The sequence below is a fragment of the Ursus maritimus genome, unplaced genomic scaffold (assembly GCF_017311325.1).
Source record: "Ursus maritimus isolate PB19 unplaced genomic scaffold, ASM1731132v1 scaffold_17, whole genome shotgun sequence".
Lineage (NCBI taxonomy): Eukaryota > Metazoa > Chordata > Mammalia > Carnivora > Ursidae > Ursus > Ursus maritimus.
Genome location: NW_024424119.1, coordinates 37,922,227 through 37,940,246, shown reverse-complemented (window position 1 = coordinate 37,940,246; position 18,020 = coordinate 37,922,227). Strand labels below are relative to the sequence as shown.

Sequence of the window (18,020 nt, the reverse complement as noted above, 5' to 3'; positions counted from 1 at the left end):
CCCCCCCCCCCCCGCCCCACGGCGCCTCCTGCGCCCCAGTGCTCGGGAAACCCCAGTTGGCTGAGGAGATGGAGTCTGTTCTTGGCTCCCGTCAGTCTCTGGATACGGTCCGGGCGAGGAGGTGGAGGGCCGGGTGAAAGGGCCGGGAGGTGGAGGCACGGGGTCGCGGGCCGCCACTCCCTCCCCGGTGGGCGGTGTGATCATCCACGTTGGGCGGCGTGAGCTCCCTTGGGAGCGTATCCGGGCGGGAGACCCCGGCTGCCTCCATCAGCGCCCGGCCCTAGAAATGGCGCGTGCTACCTCCGCGCGAGGGAGCGGCTCCGGGCTGGAGACCCCCTCGCCTGGGCGAGGCGGGCCCCGAGGCGCCCAGGTGGCCGCAAGGAAGTGAGGCCGGGGCCGCGCCCTCGGGACTCCTCCTCTAGCGGCGCAGGGCGTGTTTCCGGCAGCGCTGGCTTTGGAATGACTCAGTCCCCAAGACTGGGCCCAGGGGCCTCCTCTGCCCTACCCGTCCGTGATTCCCCCACGGTGGGTGGGTTTCGCTGCAGCCAGGAGTGCCCCCGAGGCGGTCGCACCCGGCTGTGTGCTCGGCGGCCCTGGGGTACCAGGTGGTGGTTCTGCCCTATTAGGAATGTCCAAGATCGTGTCCCATCTTGGAGAGTTATTGCAAGCCTAATACCCTCCCGCTCGGGAAACTCAGAGCCTGACTTCGTGTCTCGTATACTGTAGCCATTCAAGAGATGTTTGTTAAATGCAGAGTCAGAAAAGTGAGTGGGAGAACACTGATGTTGCTGGAACAGAAGACCCCTCGAAAGCGTTTACCCTGCCGTACCTCCCATCCCAAGCCGTCGCCCGCCTAGAATGTCTGAACCTGAGCGATATTGGGTGGCTTTGGAAATGGAAGTTTCTGTTATGGTGCCTTATCTTTTTGTTACTTTTAAAATCAGAAAGCATATATGATCATTGTAGAAAATCAGCAAGAGAGCGATCTTCTATTTCCTAGAAGCAACTGCAAGGTAGTTGGATTATTTTATGTATCCTGTTTTGTTCCAGAGCTTCCCCCCCCCCCAGTTTAGCCTGAACCCTTTTTGTGTAGTTAGAAGCTTTGTAATCATTTCAATATCTGAACACATTGGTGGACATTTAGGCAGTTTTCAGTGCGTATTTTTGTTCATAATCCTTTGTACAGAGTTCAGGCTGTTTCCTCAGGTTAGGGTTCAGTGCAGTGATTGGGTCAAGGAGTGCGAACCTTTAATTTAAGGCTTGTAAATCCCCAAGGAGCATATGAGAGTGCTCTGCCCTCCACCCCCATCAACACTGACATTTTCCCCCTAACTTTGGCCAAACCATTATCAGTAAGAAAAATTGTCTTGTATCTCATTTGATTATTAGGGACGCTGAACTCCCACCCCCCACATATGTTGATTGACTAATTGTAGTTTGTTATCTGCTTGTCCTTAATCAGGTTTTTCCTAATGGCGTGTTTTATTGTGTGAGCTTTTATATTAAAATTAGTAACCCTGTCATTTGTTGGAGAGGTCATTAATATGGAATTTTGTTCCCCCTACTTTTAGTATATGTGCTGCTGAAGCGAGCACTGTTCCCCCTACTTTTATTCAGTACCTACTGAGTGACAAATATCAGTCTGGGTGGGGAGTGTTGTCCAGGGTCCGACCACATCATCAGTATAACCTAACAGGTGAGAACCCATAAAGGAGGGAGAAGTCTTTGAGTGGTTTATAGTAGTTGTCTCGGAATCTATACACTACAAACAAAATCGATTCCTGGAACACATCTTTCGGTTTTTTCCCTATTTTAGTTGTCATAGTGTTGGCACCCTCCTCCCCTCATCAATGGGAAGATGTAGGAGGGTGACCAGAAATTGATTACAGCCTGCAGTGCAAAGACCCTGATCATCAGTTGATCTTCAAAATTATGATCCAGGGACATTAATCAAAGTTAAGCTCATTTCAATGTTACTTGTAAATGTTGAATACACTTTATATTTTCATTCTGCTGGACTAAAGTTGGTGTCATTGGCGGTCTAAGACAGCTCTTTCTGAGGTGTGATAGTTCAGAGCCACTGGTATCTATTTTATATGCAAGTGGGCTAATGGACTGTCAATGTGATGAGGAAGAAATCAACACACAGTTGTATGTTGTTTTTTTAAGAATGGTAGTTGCCGTTTTTTGAACCCCTACGTTCTATACATGGCCACTCCTATGCTTGTTAATTACCTTCGGAATGGGTATGGTCAGGAAAAGAGAAACTAGACTCTGTTCCTATCAACCCCAAATACATTGTTTTGTTTTCAGACTATTTAGGTCCATAATGGGAACCTTTATTAATCCTCATTGTTAGTCTTTAGGAGTTAGACATTGTGGTTTGCTTCTTAGATGATCTTGAGTCGTTTTCAAAAGATGTCTCTTTTAGACAAACTTAAGTATCAGGAGAAGAGAATTTGTTGTGACGTTTACACAGACCAGGCTCTGTAACTGTTCATTAAGCCAAAAGTTATTGTTGCATGCTTTTCTTTTCAGAATTTTAGGTAATTTTGCTTGAATTTGATTCAGAATTGTTTGGGAAACAGAGTGTTTGTATAACATTTTGTTTTGTGAATAGTCTCACTGAGTATTTATGTATGGAGGGCCAGCCATGTTCACAAAACAGTGCATTCATCTGACGTTATCATTCCTTGGTTTTTTTTCTTGTCTAACCTGGTTCTTAAAGTAAAGAATGGCTGGTTTGACTTTTTTTTTTTTCTTCCTAAGATTTTGTCAGAGAGAGAGCACACATGTGTGCACTCACAAGCAGAGGGAGCAGCAGGGAGAGAGAGAAGCAGGCTTCCAGCTGAACAGGGAGCCTGGTCAGGACTAGATCCCAGGAAACTGGGATCATGACCTGAGCTGAAGGCAAATGCTTAACCGGCAGAGCCACCCAGGCATCCCTAGTTTGACCTTCTTAAAAAAAATCGTTAGAGAAGGTTCTGAATTAAATTCATCTGGAAATAGACTGGTGATGGGTAGTAAGGAGGGCACATATTGCATGGTGCACTGGGTGTTATACACAACTAATGAATCATCGAGCCTTACATCGAAAACTGGGGATGTACTGTATGGTGACTAACATAATATAATAAAAAATCATTATTAAAAAAAAATTCATCTGGAAAAACTGGTGATGGCTTGGAAAAATAATTTCTATAATTCTAACTCGTTCTCTCTGTCCCCCTACCCCCTCACACTCAAATATCTCCCCACACCCCAAATGTCGAGATGGTAGCTTGTATCTGAATAACTTAAAAGGTTACAGAAGCCCAGACCTGGGAATGCCACTTGTGAATTGTTTCTCCAAAAAACATGAGGTAGAAATTAGAAATCTAGAAAAGTAACTGTACTGCAGAGGACTTAACTTCAGATTTTTTTTTTAATGGTGTTTATTTTACTGAATAGGATCTGATATGATTCTTAGCTTTCAAGGGAGGGAAATGTTAGTTTTTAATTACCAATGTGACCAGCATTTTCCCCTTGAGGGAAAACCCAGACTTCAGATACAGATACTTATGTTTTGATTGCTCCTTGTTGCCCAGTTTTGGTAAGCACTAACTGACTAAATTGTGGTTTAAAAAGAGTCCCTTTCTTAGGGTTACAGTATCAAAACCATTGGTGAATTATTCAGGGAGATTGGTGGTAAGGGATTTCTTGATCATGTTTCACTGGTGGAATTTTATTTGACATATATTTCTAACGTAAAATAACACCTAAGGAAAATTCCCTGCATGAGGAACTAAAGCTATCATTTGGTCACCTTAAGGGCAGAGTTTTGAGATAAAGGGCAGACATCAACAATAAACAGTATGATCTCATCTGTAGAAATCCATTAAGGAGAGTACAAGGGAATATGCTTAATGTCAACAGTGACCCTCTGAGTGTAAGGGTCTGGAGGAGGTTTCTTTTCCTTGATATTTTTAAAGCTTTTGACATGTTTGATCAGACAGTTTTAATTAAAGTATTCGCTTTTAAACTTGTTTTCATTGCAAAATTCTGTGCTTTGTGACTTACTCAATTGAAGCGACCCTCTTCATCAATTGATAATCATTTCGCGCTTGTTTACAATATACCTAAATTTGATGTGGAAACCTAATAGAAACGTCTTTATTTTCATCTGCTCAGTTTGAATATAGATTGATGAAGATATGACTAATGATACACTATATACATCATACTTGGGTCATCGTATTAAGTAATATTACACATCCTAGGATTTTTTTTCAAGTTTATTTGGTTCATTTTAGTTTATTAAATTTTTAAAAAGAAGTACCTTTGAATCCTTTGTGTCACATTCTCTCAAATATGCTCAGGACTTTGGGAAATTTAACCTATGCTTTTCTTTCTTTCTTAGTATGCTTTTCAGGAAGCCTTGAACGGTGCAGGGGATAAACTTGTAGTAGTTGACTTCTCAGCCACGTGGTGCGGGCCTTGCAAAATGATCAAGCCTTTCTTCCATGTGAGTATGAAGCCAGTTCTGCTTTAGAAGAAGTTCTGTACTTCGGGTTGGTGGTGGCCAAGCTAGGAAAGGACAGAGTGTTTTGTTGTTGGATATTTGGTCTGCAAGTAATGGTGTAACGACTTCAGGGGCACCTGGCTGTCTCAGTCTATAGCACGTGGGACTCTGGATCTCGGGGTCATGAGTTGGAGCCTGGCGGCATTGGGTGTAGAGATTACTTGAAATCTTTTAAAATAAAGTAGAAGTAATAGTGTAACAACTTAAACAATTTAGTTTTGACACATGTGTAGCCCACTGAAGACAACTGTCAGACCTTAACGTGGTTGTCTTCAGTGGTTTTTTTTTTTTTCCCGTTGGGGTTGAAACCCAGGCCCTATTTGAAATCCAGGCCTCAGAAGTGGATGTGCCACATTCTTTTATGCTAGGAGGAATTTGGTTCAGAGAGACCATATGTCCTTTGTGCTTACCTGGTCCCTAGTCTGAATTTTTGGATCTTTCATTAGTAGTTTATATTTTATTATTTTCTATGTAAGAAGCTTGAGTATAGTGACTGCCATCTTTCTGGATTTTTCATTTTAAATTTTCCAGTCCCTCTCTGAGAAGTACTCCAACGTGGTGTTCCTTGAAGTAGACGTGGATGACTGTCAGGTATGTGACTGGAAATCTGGAATACCACTGACCTTTTCACATTGGCCTTTTTCTCTGAATTGCAAGTGCTTGTTTCCATACATGTATGAAATACGAGAACTACAGTCCTAGCCAAAAAAGGTAATTGTGCCAATTATGAGCTTATCTTAGCTATCAGGAGCTATGTATATCCTAAAATAAGCATAAAAACAGGTGGTTGAGGCTTCTGTACCTTACCAGTCACCTTCCTAAAAGCTTATACACTCAGTGTAACAGTGAGATGCTCAGTAAATTGAAATTGAATTGGATTATGGTAACTAAATCTACAGACTTAAAAATTGGGAGACCACTTTTAAGATTCTTTGTGAACTAGTGACATGAGAAAGTAGAATCATAAGCTCACTCATCTTGCTTGCTTTTAGTCAATTAGAAAACCCAGCGTTTTAAAGAACACCAAGGTGCTTGAGAGCAGAGAGAAATTTGAGGGTTGATTTAATTTTACAAATGCTTGTTTAGGACTCTGTACTGTTCCACATGCTTTACAAGTATTGATTCATTTAATCCTTGGTGCTGTCCATCCCCATTTTACAGATGAGAAAATAGGTTGTCCCTGGAGTTACAGTAAGTGGCAGAGTCAGGATTTAAAATGAGGTCTTCTGACCTCCCAGCCCTTGCTCTTAACCAGCACACTTCAGAGGAGACGCTGGCACAGGGTGGGTACAGATCCCCATTCCTGGCCCAAGGCTTGCTTCCCCTAGAGCCCACTGCACTAGGATAGCCTGTTCACGTTCAAGAACAGCACCTGGGAGTTCTTTACAGATATGTGGACATTTTTCCCTTAGTCCCAGGGAGGCAGAAGGGTTTAGGGTATGATGTGGCCAAAAGGGTGCTCACCCGGGTTCCAGGCCTGGCTCTGGGACTTCTGCTTTAGGGTAACATCTCTTCTCCCTTGAGCTTTGGTTCTTTAAGACCAGATTTATATACCTGCCCCGTTAGCCTCCCAGGGTGGCTTATTCATTGAACAAACAGGGAGTGTTTAGTAAAGGTACCAAAGGTTTGTAAAAACAGGTCTATGGCAGTACTTTCTAAACCCGTGAGGGTGTACCAGCACCAGGTTGCTTTTTCTTAGCCCATTTTCGATTCCATACTCATGCTTTTACTTCTCGTTTTCCTTTCATACCTAGGAAACTCCTAGCTGTAAGCTTCACTTCTTCTCCAGGAACCTTCTCTGCCCAGACTAGGTTAGCTTCCTGTCCTCCATGTCTCCGTGTCGTCCTTGCCTCTCTTTTCCCCTTGCATTTATGGTAGAATGGGGAGGATCCCATACCTAGACCGCCTGCTTTATTTTCCAGTTGTATCTCTTATCAGCTGTGCCTCAGTTTGAGCCTACATATAATGGCAGTGTTTATCCAGCATCATAAAGGAGTTGTCAGGATTATGTGAGATGATCCCTAGAGTTAGTGCCTGGCACGTGTTCAGTGAACCTCAGCTAGTATTACAGTCTTTTTGTCTGTCCTTTACCATTAGTCCCTGGGAGTTTCTTGGGACCAGAGACTCTGTCTTATTTACGTGGCTGGCATGTAGTAGGAGTAGAATGAATTTCTTTTGGAAGGTAAAGCGATTGTTCTCAGGTGTCCCAGAGTTGTAAGAAAATGAGAGTACAGGGGCGCCTGGGTGGCACAGCGGTTAAGCGTCTGCCTTCGGCTCAGGGCGTGATCCCGGCGTTCTGGGATCGAGCCCCACATCAGGCTCCTCCGCTGTGAGCCTGCTTCTTCCTCTCCCACTCCCCCTGCTTGTGTTCCCTCTCTCGCTGGCTGTCTCTATCTCTGTCGAATAAATAAATAAAATCTTTAAAAAAAAAAAAAGAAAAGAAAAGAAAATGAGAGTACATAGCAGGTGCTTGTGAACAAACTCTCGCTCCCAATCTAAACCTAACTTACAGACTTACTTTTTCTATATGGTCACTTTAGCCAGGTGAAAGTGGTACCTGGAAGGGACTAGAGAGACTGATTGCTGACTGGTCCTGTGACCCTATCAGATAGTAAGTGAATCTCCTAAGTTTTTATTGGGAGATGACAACATGTGCTACGTGCTATGCTAGGCGTATGCGTTAGGTCCCTAAATCCTCAGGCAGCTGGGATAACAGTTTTTATCAGTACTCCCATAGAACAGATCATGGGACTGCCGCACAAGACGGGGGGTTGGTCAGTCAAAGCAGGTTGACCCTTGCACCTTACCAGACCCTGGACAGGTGTTCTCACTGCCGGAATCCAAAACCTCGGGGAAGGAGATATGCAGAGCAAGCAAGGACTTTGTATGACAGAACTCCTCCTTCACGTCTGATTAGCGTGTACACCCTCAAACTTTCTAGGCCTTGGAGTGACCCTCTCACAAGTTGGGGACCTTTCAGTTTGCCTCTGTGTTCTAAAGATTGAGCAACGCACAGCGTTTTACTTTGAATACCTTTAATGATACTATTACAACACCATCTAAATAGTCTCATCGACCAGTTATGGAGTTAAAAATTGAACTAATTCCAGAATCCTTTGGTCACATACATGTAACAGTGTCTATCAGCTCCTACTTACCTGGATATTCTGAATTACCCTCCTAGCTAAGTCTATCAAAAAGCAGTTCATTAAACAATCAGGCAGTTGTTTTTCCTCATGGAATTTGCAGCTCTAGGTAAAACCATCCCCTCATTTCGACTCCCAAATAGAGACAAGGGATAAAAATTACTTCAGTCACATTTCTTAGTATTAGATCATATCATTAATGGATGAAATTTTTAATGAGTGAACCTCATTAAAAATAAATTTTTTTGCAGATAATTCCCTGCCGATGAATTTCAGACTTAGGGTAGTTTGTAGTGTCTTTGGCATAAGCAACGTATAATTTTAACAGAAGGCTCTGTAAGCACTTGGGCAGGAAGAAGTTACCTTTTAGTGTAATAGATTCAAACGGAAATTTTTCCAGGCCTGGAAAGATTAGGAGGCATGGGCATATAATGTGATACACAATTTTGTATTTACAGAAAAGTAGGAGTACCAGCCCTTTTGAAAATGATAGACTTGACTCTGGTCTGGACTCTGTATAGGTTAGGCTACTTACTTTATAAATTAAAGTAATTTAGACCTGATAATTGTGCAGCCTTTTAGAACAACATTTGTTTCTGTTTTGATTAGATGAGTTAATAGAAGTGAAAAAAGCAAGTTTAAAGTTAATGGAGTTTTAAGCTAGAAACCAACGAAACTAAGTTTAGTAAGGCAAAAAGTAGTCTTACTACACTTACTAATAAAAAACTTAAAAACAATCAGATTGGGCAAAACTATAGGGATGGAGAACAGATGAGGGCAGAGGGCTGGGGGGGATTGGAGCATGAAGGAGCTGCTGAGGAAACTAGCAGAGCAAGGAAAACGTCCGTATCTTGATTTTGGTGGTACGTGACTGCGTTTGTCAGAACTCAGGACTTAAAGTGAATTTCACGGTTTTTAAAATTCCCAGTTGTTTATAAAAACAGGTTAGTTGATGCCTCTGAGAGGTAGGCTAGTTTTATTTTTAAGTGAGGAAAGTGTAAACTTCCATTGTAACTAAATTTTTAAGTACAAATACCTTTAGAGTCACTATAGGAATAGGCAAATTAGTCCATAGAAAGAGAAAGAAAAATGTTAAGATCAAATGCTCGTTAGGAACCAACACTTGACTGAAGTCCATAAAAGATCTTGGTAGACAGGTGTACGGTGTTCCTGGATAGTGACTCAGGATTAAAACATCAATGCTCCCAAGTTTGTCCGATGCAATCTCAATGTGACATTTTGGGGCCATTGATTGTCATTCTGAAATAATACCGTCAGGAAAGTCCTGGAAAGTATTTATAAAAACAAACACTAACTGGGAGAGAAGTTGTGGGGGATGAGAAAGGTCAAGTCCCGTAAACACACATTGTATTAGCTGCACTGATTAACACGGCGTGGTCTTGTAACCAGGGTAGGCAGGTGTACCGTGGAACAGAATAGAAGGTCACATTCGGGGGTAAGATGCTGCAGCTCTTCCTCATTCTTTTCTTCTAGGTTTTACTTGGGAATAAACAAAAATCCTAGAAAATATTGAACATACTTAGAGAAATGATGGACATTGTCAAGCACATTAACCTCTCTGGTTCTCGTAGTCTCAAGAACTTAACTGTTTTCTTCTTTTGCCACTGAGGAAATGGGCCTGGAAATGAAGTCCGTTTGATGCTAAAGCCCATGCCTTTAATGAATGGGGTAGAGAAGGCCTGATGGCAAAAATCATGACAAATATTGATTGATTGATACATATTAAAACTACCTCCCAATGTGAATGTGTATCTAGAGCCTTTAAAAGGAGCAGGGTTCTTTCTCATAACAATTTGGTTTCCAGGGGTGGCGACGGACCCGGATGCAGAGAGATCTGTGTAGGAAGATGCAAGTGTTTGCTTGAAGCAACAATCAAAGCCTTTTACATATTGACCGTGGATTAGTTCCATTGATGCTGTGTCCATTGGACCATGAAAAAGAACTGTGTCCTTTTCATGGGGAAGGTCCATTGAATGCACATTATACTGAGTGTATGGGTGCCTCGCACACAGCACAGGTTTTAGAAACAAAGCGTTGAGATACAATAGTGAGATGCTGACAGTAGCTCGTCGAGAATAGGAATGGTTTCTCTCTTCCTATTTTTCTGCATTGAAGGTGGATTATACTTATGGGAATAAAAATGATCTTCCTTAATAAGCGCAGCAATTTCACTTTAAGGTGTTTGCCCTAGGATGTGTCTGAAAATTTATTCAGAAGGATGTACATAAATTGTAAATAACAAAGCCTCACTTTGGGAGATTAAGGTTTGGAATCCTAGGTCATTTTAAAAGAAACAAAACAGCAAACCACTTTCATACCAAGTGAAAGAAAACTCCATTCTTTAAAAATTTACCATGTAAAGATTTGACTGTAATTTTTAAAAGTATTTTAAAAATACAGTTCATAGTCTTCTCTCTCGAAGCCTTGGCACCACTTTCCAGCATTCATCCTTTTTCTGGTTTTTTAAGCCGTTGTACCGGTGTAGGAATGCTGGACTCTGGGTAGATGAGGGGTAAGGCGTCTGGAATCTGAGAACATCGGTTAGACTCTCACGTTCATTGACTGAGAGGAGACCCTGTATTGGCTGCTGATAAAGCTTTCTGTCAGAAAGTTGTGATGACCCTCTGGGTTCTGTGTCGCCTGCCTTCGTGCGCGATGCAGCTGGGTCACGCCCCCTGGGGGTTATCAGAAGTGGGGAGGAGGCGGCTCCTCGTTTCCGGGTGGCTGCCCTTCGCCCATCGATATGAAAGTGAGCTCCCGTCTCCTTGGAGGCTTCTGCCAACTGCCTGCATGAAGGGTGGTGTCCGACCGACCAGTGGCTTCCATGGGCACAAGAGAGGGAGGGGCTGAGGCAAGTGCTGTGAGGGTGAGCCTGCTGTTCCCACATATGCAGGGTCAAGGGCTATCTGCTCTTGGTCAACCAGTGCAAAGACTCATGAGCCAAGCAACGCATCTGGACCGGATTCAGCCCCACAGACCACCAGTTTTCAGTCCTTTACCTCAGCCAGTCCCCTTCTCCCCTTCTAACTTGTCGTCTCCTGATTTCCTGAATCCTCATTACAGTTCTTCCAGAACCTGGACGCGTGCAGTTCATAGTTTCCCTGTCAGCTCTCCGCCCCATTTCCAATCTTGGATGCCCTTGCCACAAGGGAGGTACCGGCACCGTAGAATCCTCATTGTGGTGGTCTTACCCCATGTTCTTGGTAACCTCCCTAAGCGTTCAGACCCTGTTAGTCATCTTTATTCTAGGCATTACTGTCCTCGTGCCTCTTCGTCTGCTAGCATTTAGAGGAAAAGTCAGGGGTATCTGGAAGGAACTCCCAAGTAGTACCCACTACCCTTCCTGCCCAAGCTACCAACAAAGCACATTCATAAAGCTTTAAAACTACACTTTTGTTTTTTTCCAGTCTCCAAGGAGGTGAACTTGGGCTGGCATGCTGCCATTACTAGTGGCTCCGACGGCTACCTTTTTTTTAGTCTTATGCCCTCCTGAGTGCTAAACTAGAAGTCACCACGACACCTTCCTTTCCTCTGTAAGCTGTTTAGTTTCTGATGTGGTTCTCAGTTCAGCCTCTTTGGGTTGCTGTCCTCCACTGCGTTTGCTTCTTAGCTACGGTGTGGTTCCGCCTTTCTTTCCCAAGCCTCTTGAGAACTATGCAGACCTTTTCAATCCCTAATGGATCTCTTCATCGGAAATTCTTGTCCAAACGAAACATTTTCGGAGGCATTTCCCCCCAACCCTTGTGTGAACAAGGCATTGGGAGGAGGGCGTTAGAAGTTTCCATTTAGTGTTCCGTTAACAGAATTAGGGAATGCTTGAGACTTCAGGGAGCTTTGTTTCTGATACGCAGCCAGATTTAAGAACCTACAAGTAAATGTTTAATTAAAAGCAGAAAGAAATGGTGTGAAGCTTTGCCTTTAGGTTACGAGGCCTTTGTTCTTGAACGGTTCTTCGGTGAGTGAATTGTTGGTCCTCTTGCTAACGCTGTGTTTTAATCTTTATGACCGTCAGCTGTGGACTTCACTGCCAGAGTAAGACTGGAAGAACTAGGAGCAAAGAACAGTACTGATTCTGAGGAATAGTTATTATAATCCCGAGTATAGTTACAGGAGGATTTGTTATTGCTTCTTTATACTTGAAATAGCCAAGATACAACTGGATTAAACCACTTCACTGGGTCATTGTAGGTGTCTGATGCATTCTGCCTGTGGGGGGCCCCCCAAGAGGGGAGTGCATATTAATCTTCATTGAGAATATAACCAGTTTTCATTCATCCTGTCAATTTTCATATGCTTAAAAATGTCCTAATGCTGACTGGTGAGGTATATGGGGGGGGGGTCTGGTTAGCGATTACTCTGGTCGAAGCTCAACACTCAGTCTTGTTCTTACCCCTTCCCCTCCCCCCACAGGATGTTGCCGCAGAGTGTGAAGTCAAATGCATGCCCACCTTCCAGTTTTTTAAAAAGGGACAGAAGGTGGGTACATCTGACCTTATGTCCAGCTGGCCAGTAGGAAAACATGGTAGAAATTAAGACACTGAAGGGACTTATCCCTGCCCATGAAAAAGCCTGTGCCCGTTTTCTACTTTTAATAATGTTTAAATAGGTCATTCTTCGTTACGTACATGCTGTGACATCTAATTGAAAATCGATCTGTGTTAGAACTAGTCACCCATCCCATGACTGGTGCTTCGTATTTGTTAAGTACATTTATCTTTGAGAGATAAGAAATAGTATCTGTCTTAAACACAGACTAAGATGGGGCGGGAAACAACCTTGTTTTTAACCTCAAATTTATATCTCTGGCTTACAGCCAGTTCTTTCAAGTAAGATTATACTTCCTCTCCGTTCCCCCCTCCCCCATTCTGTAATATCTCGGTCACGAAATATGGATACAATGCTATATCTAACCACAATTCAATATTTTCTTAACAGGTGGGTGAATTTTCTGGAGCTAATAAGGAAAAACTTGAAGCCACCATAAATGAATTAATCTAATTCTGTTTTTGGAAAACATAACCAGCCCTTGGCTGTGGAAAACTTGTAATTTTTTTTATTTACTAAAAGGAAAGATCAAGTATGAAGACTCTATACCCAACTGCCAGCTGATTATAAATGACAATAAAATATTAATTTTACCCTTTTTAAACCTGGTGTGTTTGAATGGCTTTCAGAATAAATGAAATGTGGCCATTAGATGACATTTAATGTCCTAATTTCATATATTCTTGATAACTTTTTAGTGACATTGTAGGCCACTGATGGACTCCTGTGAACAGAGAAAATCATGTTCTCTGCTGTAGGAGGTAAATCTCCTGATGTCTGAATGAGCCTCATGACCAAAATTGAGGTCCATCCATGAGGGAATTTTCTCTGATTTGAGATTCCAGTCTCGAAGGTCACAGTGAACTGCTGTTTTACTAGTGGTGACGGAGTCTTATTCTATCCATTAGCTGTTCTTCACGGTTAGTTCACAAGGGAGTTCTGCAAACACGGCCGTGGGAATTTTGATTCTCTTCAAGTATCTAAAACTGGTTTTATAGGCCGGGTAGACGTATTAACCTAAGTGGTAAAGGGTGTCAAAGTTACTGGTCATTTCATTAAACAACATTAAGGGTTTCATAGATCAGTGTTAGAGAATAGAGAGCCTAGAAATAAACCCACACGTGTGCTCAGTCTGACAAAAGAGACATGAGTATACAACGGAGAAGAGTCTCTAATAAATGGTATTGGGAAAATTGGACAGCTACATGCAAGAGATGAAACTGGGCCACCTTCTTACACCATAAACAAAAATGGATTAAAGACCTGAATGCGAGAGACCCGAAAGTATAAAACTTCTAGTACTCTGACATCAGCCCCAGCAACATTTTTCTAGATGTGTCTCAGGCAAGGGAAAAAAGCAAAAATAAACTATTGGGACTATACCAAACTAAAAAGCCTTTGCACAGAGAAGGAATCCAACAGAAGGCAACCTACTGAATGGGAGAAAATAATGCAAATGATAGGTCCAATGAGGGGCTGATAATCCAAAATATAAAGAATTTACACAACACCAAAATAATCTGATTTTAAAAATGGACAGAATCTGAATAGACATTTTTTCCAAAGAAGACCTACAGATTGGCCAACAGACACACGAAAAGATGCTCCAACGTCAATCAGAAACGCAAATCAAGACCACACTGTGATACCACCGCACACCTGTCAGCATGGCTAGAATCAAGAAGTAACAAGCGTCGACAAGGATGGGGAGAAAAAGGTTAGTGGGAATACAGATTGGTGCAGCCACTGGAAAACTGGAGTTTCCTCAAAAAATTAGAAAGTACCTAACCAGTAATTCCATTACTGGGTATTTACCCATCAACAAAAAACCCCACTGATTTAAAAAGATGCACACACCTCTGTGTTTATTGCAGCATTATTTGCAATAGCCAAGACAGGAGATAGGGAAGCACCCAAGTGTTCAGTAACAGATGACTGGATAGAGAGATGGTATGTGTATATATACACACAATGGGGTATTAGTCATTAAAAAAATCAGGTCTTGCCATTTGCAACAACATGGGTAGACTCGAGAGTATTATGCAAAATGGAATAAGACAAAGACAATACCACAGGATTTCACTTGTATGTGGAATCTAAAAAACAAAAATGAATAAATAAGCAGAATCAGACCTATAAATACAGAGAACTGACAGTTGCGGGGGATGGGGCGTGGAGTGGTGGATGGGCAAAACGGGTGAAGCATAGTGAGATACAAGTCTCGAATAAGTCACAGGACAAAAGGTAGAGCACGGAATATAATCAGTGATATTTTAAGTGTTATATGATGACATGGTAGCTACACTTGCAAGTTTAGAATATATAGACTTATCACTGTTGTACTTTTCAAATTAATGTAACATTGTGTGTCAACTATATTTGTTTCTAAAATTCCTCCCCCAAAGGGGGGGGGGGAGGAAAAAAAAAAAGTCAAACCCAGAGTGTAAAAAACAAAAAGGTGTTCTAGACACAGCAAAGGGCTAGATGTGTAAGAAACAGTTTTTAAATTTGTATAATGAAAATCAGAATTAATCATATGCTGTGGACCATCCTCATGTTAATTTAATTTCTACAACAATCCTAGGAGATAGGTACTGTGATCCCCATTTTCCCAGTGAAGAAACAGGCAAAGAGGTTAATTCTCCAGTGTCACACCAGTCAGAAGATGGGAGATTTGAAGCAAGGGAGTCTGGAGCCCAAGTACATACTCTCAACCACTATACCGCCTCCTGGTTAAAAATCTGACTAGTAAAACAATGAGCATTACCTAGGTTTCTTCATCTAAAATTGGAATGCTGAACTTAGAAAATCTCTCAAAAAAGTGAATACCTACTCTGCTAGATAGGACTACAGCTGTGACTAAAGACACCCTTCCCATAGAGCTTATATTCTAGAAAGGAAGGCAAACTAGTGAATAGGAGCCTAGTATATCCTAGGAGGCCAAAACAAATGGGCACAGTAATTGAGAAGAGTGGGACTTGCTTTGGATGGAGTATTGAGGGGACTAAGATGTGAGACCTGATGAGTGTAAAGGACTCCAAATGCAGAGTCAGGGAACCCACTACAGCAGAGAGAATGCCCCACACAAAGGCCGAGTCAAGAAAAAGCTTGGCATAGCAGAACCATCAGAAGCATGAAATAAGGGGCGCCTGGGTAGCTCGGTTGGTTAAACATCTGCCTTCAGTTCAGGTCATGATCTCCAGGTCCTGGGTTCGAACCCCACATCAGGCTTTCTGCTCAGTAGGGAGTCTGCTTCTCTCTCCCGCTCCCTCCCCACTGCTTGGTCTCTCGCTCTTTCAAAACCTGAGAGAGAGAAAGAGATGCTTCATCAGTGTGCATTCAAATGAAGATGTCGTACAGGCTGTTGGATACTAGTGTAGAACTCAAAGGGCAGGTCTGGACTGGCATAGGAATTTGGAAGACATGGCCATCCCTCAATGACCTGCGTGTTTAGATGGCTCTTAAAAACAGGAATCTAGGAGATCACCCAGGAAGATAATCCACAGAATGAAGAAGACTCAAGACAGCCTGAAAAACTCCCAGTATTTAGAGACCAAATAGAACAGGAACCAACAAGAGACGCTTAATGGTTTTTCTTCTTCTCACCTGGCCACCTGTAAGAAGGATTTATCCTAAAAGCAAAGAGGAGAATATTTCAAAAAGAAAGGCATATCAACTATCAAATGCTAAAAAAAACATGGACAAGCTAAGAAATAGCAGAGGAAAACATAATGGAGGTGGTGATTGTGACAAAATAAATAAGTCCTATGGAAAGATAGGAATGGAAGCCGGATGGGTGAGGAACGAATTATCAGAAATAACACAGGAATCACATTATGCAGTGTAAAGAAGAATGTCCAAGGATGATTATTCTAGGATTTTTTATAGCAGCTCAAAATTGGATTGCTATCAATAGTGGAGTAGCTAAATTAAAGATGATAAATCTGTTCCAAGTAATATAAAGTAAGGAGCTATTAATACTGAAATAGGAAAATATCAAAGTCACTGAGTAGAAAATAAGTAAAACCAAGTCATAGAACAATATTAACAATACAGAATAGTAGGATTCCACCTGTATAAAACGTGAGACAGGATAGCTCTCTCTATAGGTAAACCTGCATGTAAATCAACATAAATAGATCTTCGAGGAAATATTTCTAACTACAGCAGTGACTTCTGGAGAAGGAAGGCAGGTAGAGATTAATGGTTTTTAGTTTTATCTACAGATGCTTGGATGTATCATAAGAATGTCTTATGCATTACTTTAAAAAAATTAAGTGAATAGGGCACCTGGGTGGCACAGTCAGTTGGGCTTCCAACTCTTGATTTTGCCTCAGGTCGTAATCTCAGGGTCATGAGATCGAGTCCTGTGTCTGGCTCTGTCCTCAGTGTGGAGTCTCCTTAGGACTCCCTCCGCCTCTCCCTCCACCCCACCCCCTGCACTCTCACTCTAATAAATCTTTTTTTAAAAAGTAAGTGAATAGAGCGTAAAGAAAGGGAAGCAGAATTTGTAGTACACATGGGAAATTTTGTCCTAGAGTGAGAGGTAGGATTAATAAATAGTGTTTAAGGGGCGCCTGGGTGGCACAGCGGTTAAGCGCCTGCCTTCGGCTCAGGGCGTGATCCTGGCGTTGTGGGATCGAGCCCCACATCAGGCTCCTCTGCTATGAGCCTGCTTCTTCCTCTCCCACTCCCCCTGCTTGTGTTCCCTCTCTCGCTGGCTGTCTCTAGCTCTGTCGAATAAATAAATAAAATCTTAAAAAAAAAAAAAAAATTATAATAAATAGTGTTTAAGATAGCAGGTTTGCCAGCATCCAAATGGAAATGTACAGAGGTAGAGATTGGTTTTGTAGAAAAGATACCTGAAAAAAGAAATTCCTTATGTAGTCAAGAGAGAATAGGATTTGGAGTATAATGGAAGACACTAGTCTCATGTAGGAGGAAAGTCATTTCTTCCACCATAACCAGTGGATTAAAGATGGGTGCATGAGCACCTAAATATGTAAAACAAGTTTTAACAGACCTAAAGAAAGGAACAGAGAGCAATAAATAGTAGGGGACTTCAATAACCCACTTATATCTGTGGATAAATCATCCAAACTAAAACACTAAAACTAAAAATAATAATAAAAATAAAATAATAATAAAAATAATAAAAATAAAATAAAAATAATAAAAATAAAAATAATAGGGGCGAATAGTGAAGCAGCAGAAAGAAAAATTAAGGAGTGATCCCATTTGCAGTGGCTCACGAAAAACAAGATACCGAGGAATAAACCTAACCAAAGAGGTGAAAGACCTGTCTATACTCTGAAAACTACAGAACACTTATGAAAGAAATTGAGGATGACACAAAGAAAGGGAAAGACATTCTATGCTCTCGGACTAGAAGAACAAATATTTTTTAAGTGTCTATACTGGGGTGCCTGGGTGGGTCAGTCGATTAAGTGTCTGACTCTTGGTTTCAGCTCAGGTCATGAGATCCAGTCCCATATTGGGCTCAGAGCCCAGCATGGAGTCTGCTTGAGCTCCTCTCTCCCTCTCCCTTCCCCTCTGTTCCTTCCCTGGACCATCCCACCGTCCCCTCCCTAACACCCCCCCCACTTGCACATGCTCCCTCTCTCGCTGTCTCTATCTCTGATAAATAAATAAATAAATAAAAATAGGCCTCAAACACCACATTAGACCAGATGGATATAACAGATGATATAGCACATCTCATCCAAAAGCAATAGAATAAACATTCT

The 18,020-nt window shown here is 42.0% G+C and overlaps 1 protein-coding gene across 2 annotated transcripts in view; it reads left to right on the top strand.

Moving 5' to 3' along the window:
• TXN (thioredoxin) overlaps window positions 1-12,877 on the top strand; it is a 14,648-nt gene extending 1,771 nt beyond the window's left edge. For both annotated transcript variants that reach the window (XM_040631695.1, XM_040631694.1), the window contains exons 2-5: window positions 4,400-4,504; window positions 5,093-5,152; window positions 12,139-12,204; window positions 12,664-12,877. In XM_040631695.1, the coding sequence (XP_040487629.1) occupies window positions 4,400-4,504; window positions 5,093-5,152; window positions 12,139-12,204; window positions 12,664-12,726 (294 nt within the window). In that variant the 3' untranslated portion in view covers window positions 12,727-12,877. The remainder of the gene's footprint in view (window positions 1-4,399; window positions 4,505-5,092; window positions 5,153-12,138; window positions 12,205-12,663) is intronic.
• Window positions 12,878-18,020: the final 5,143 nt, after the last annotated feature.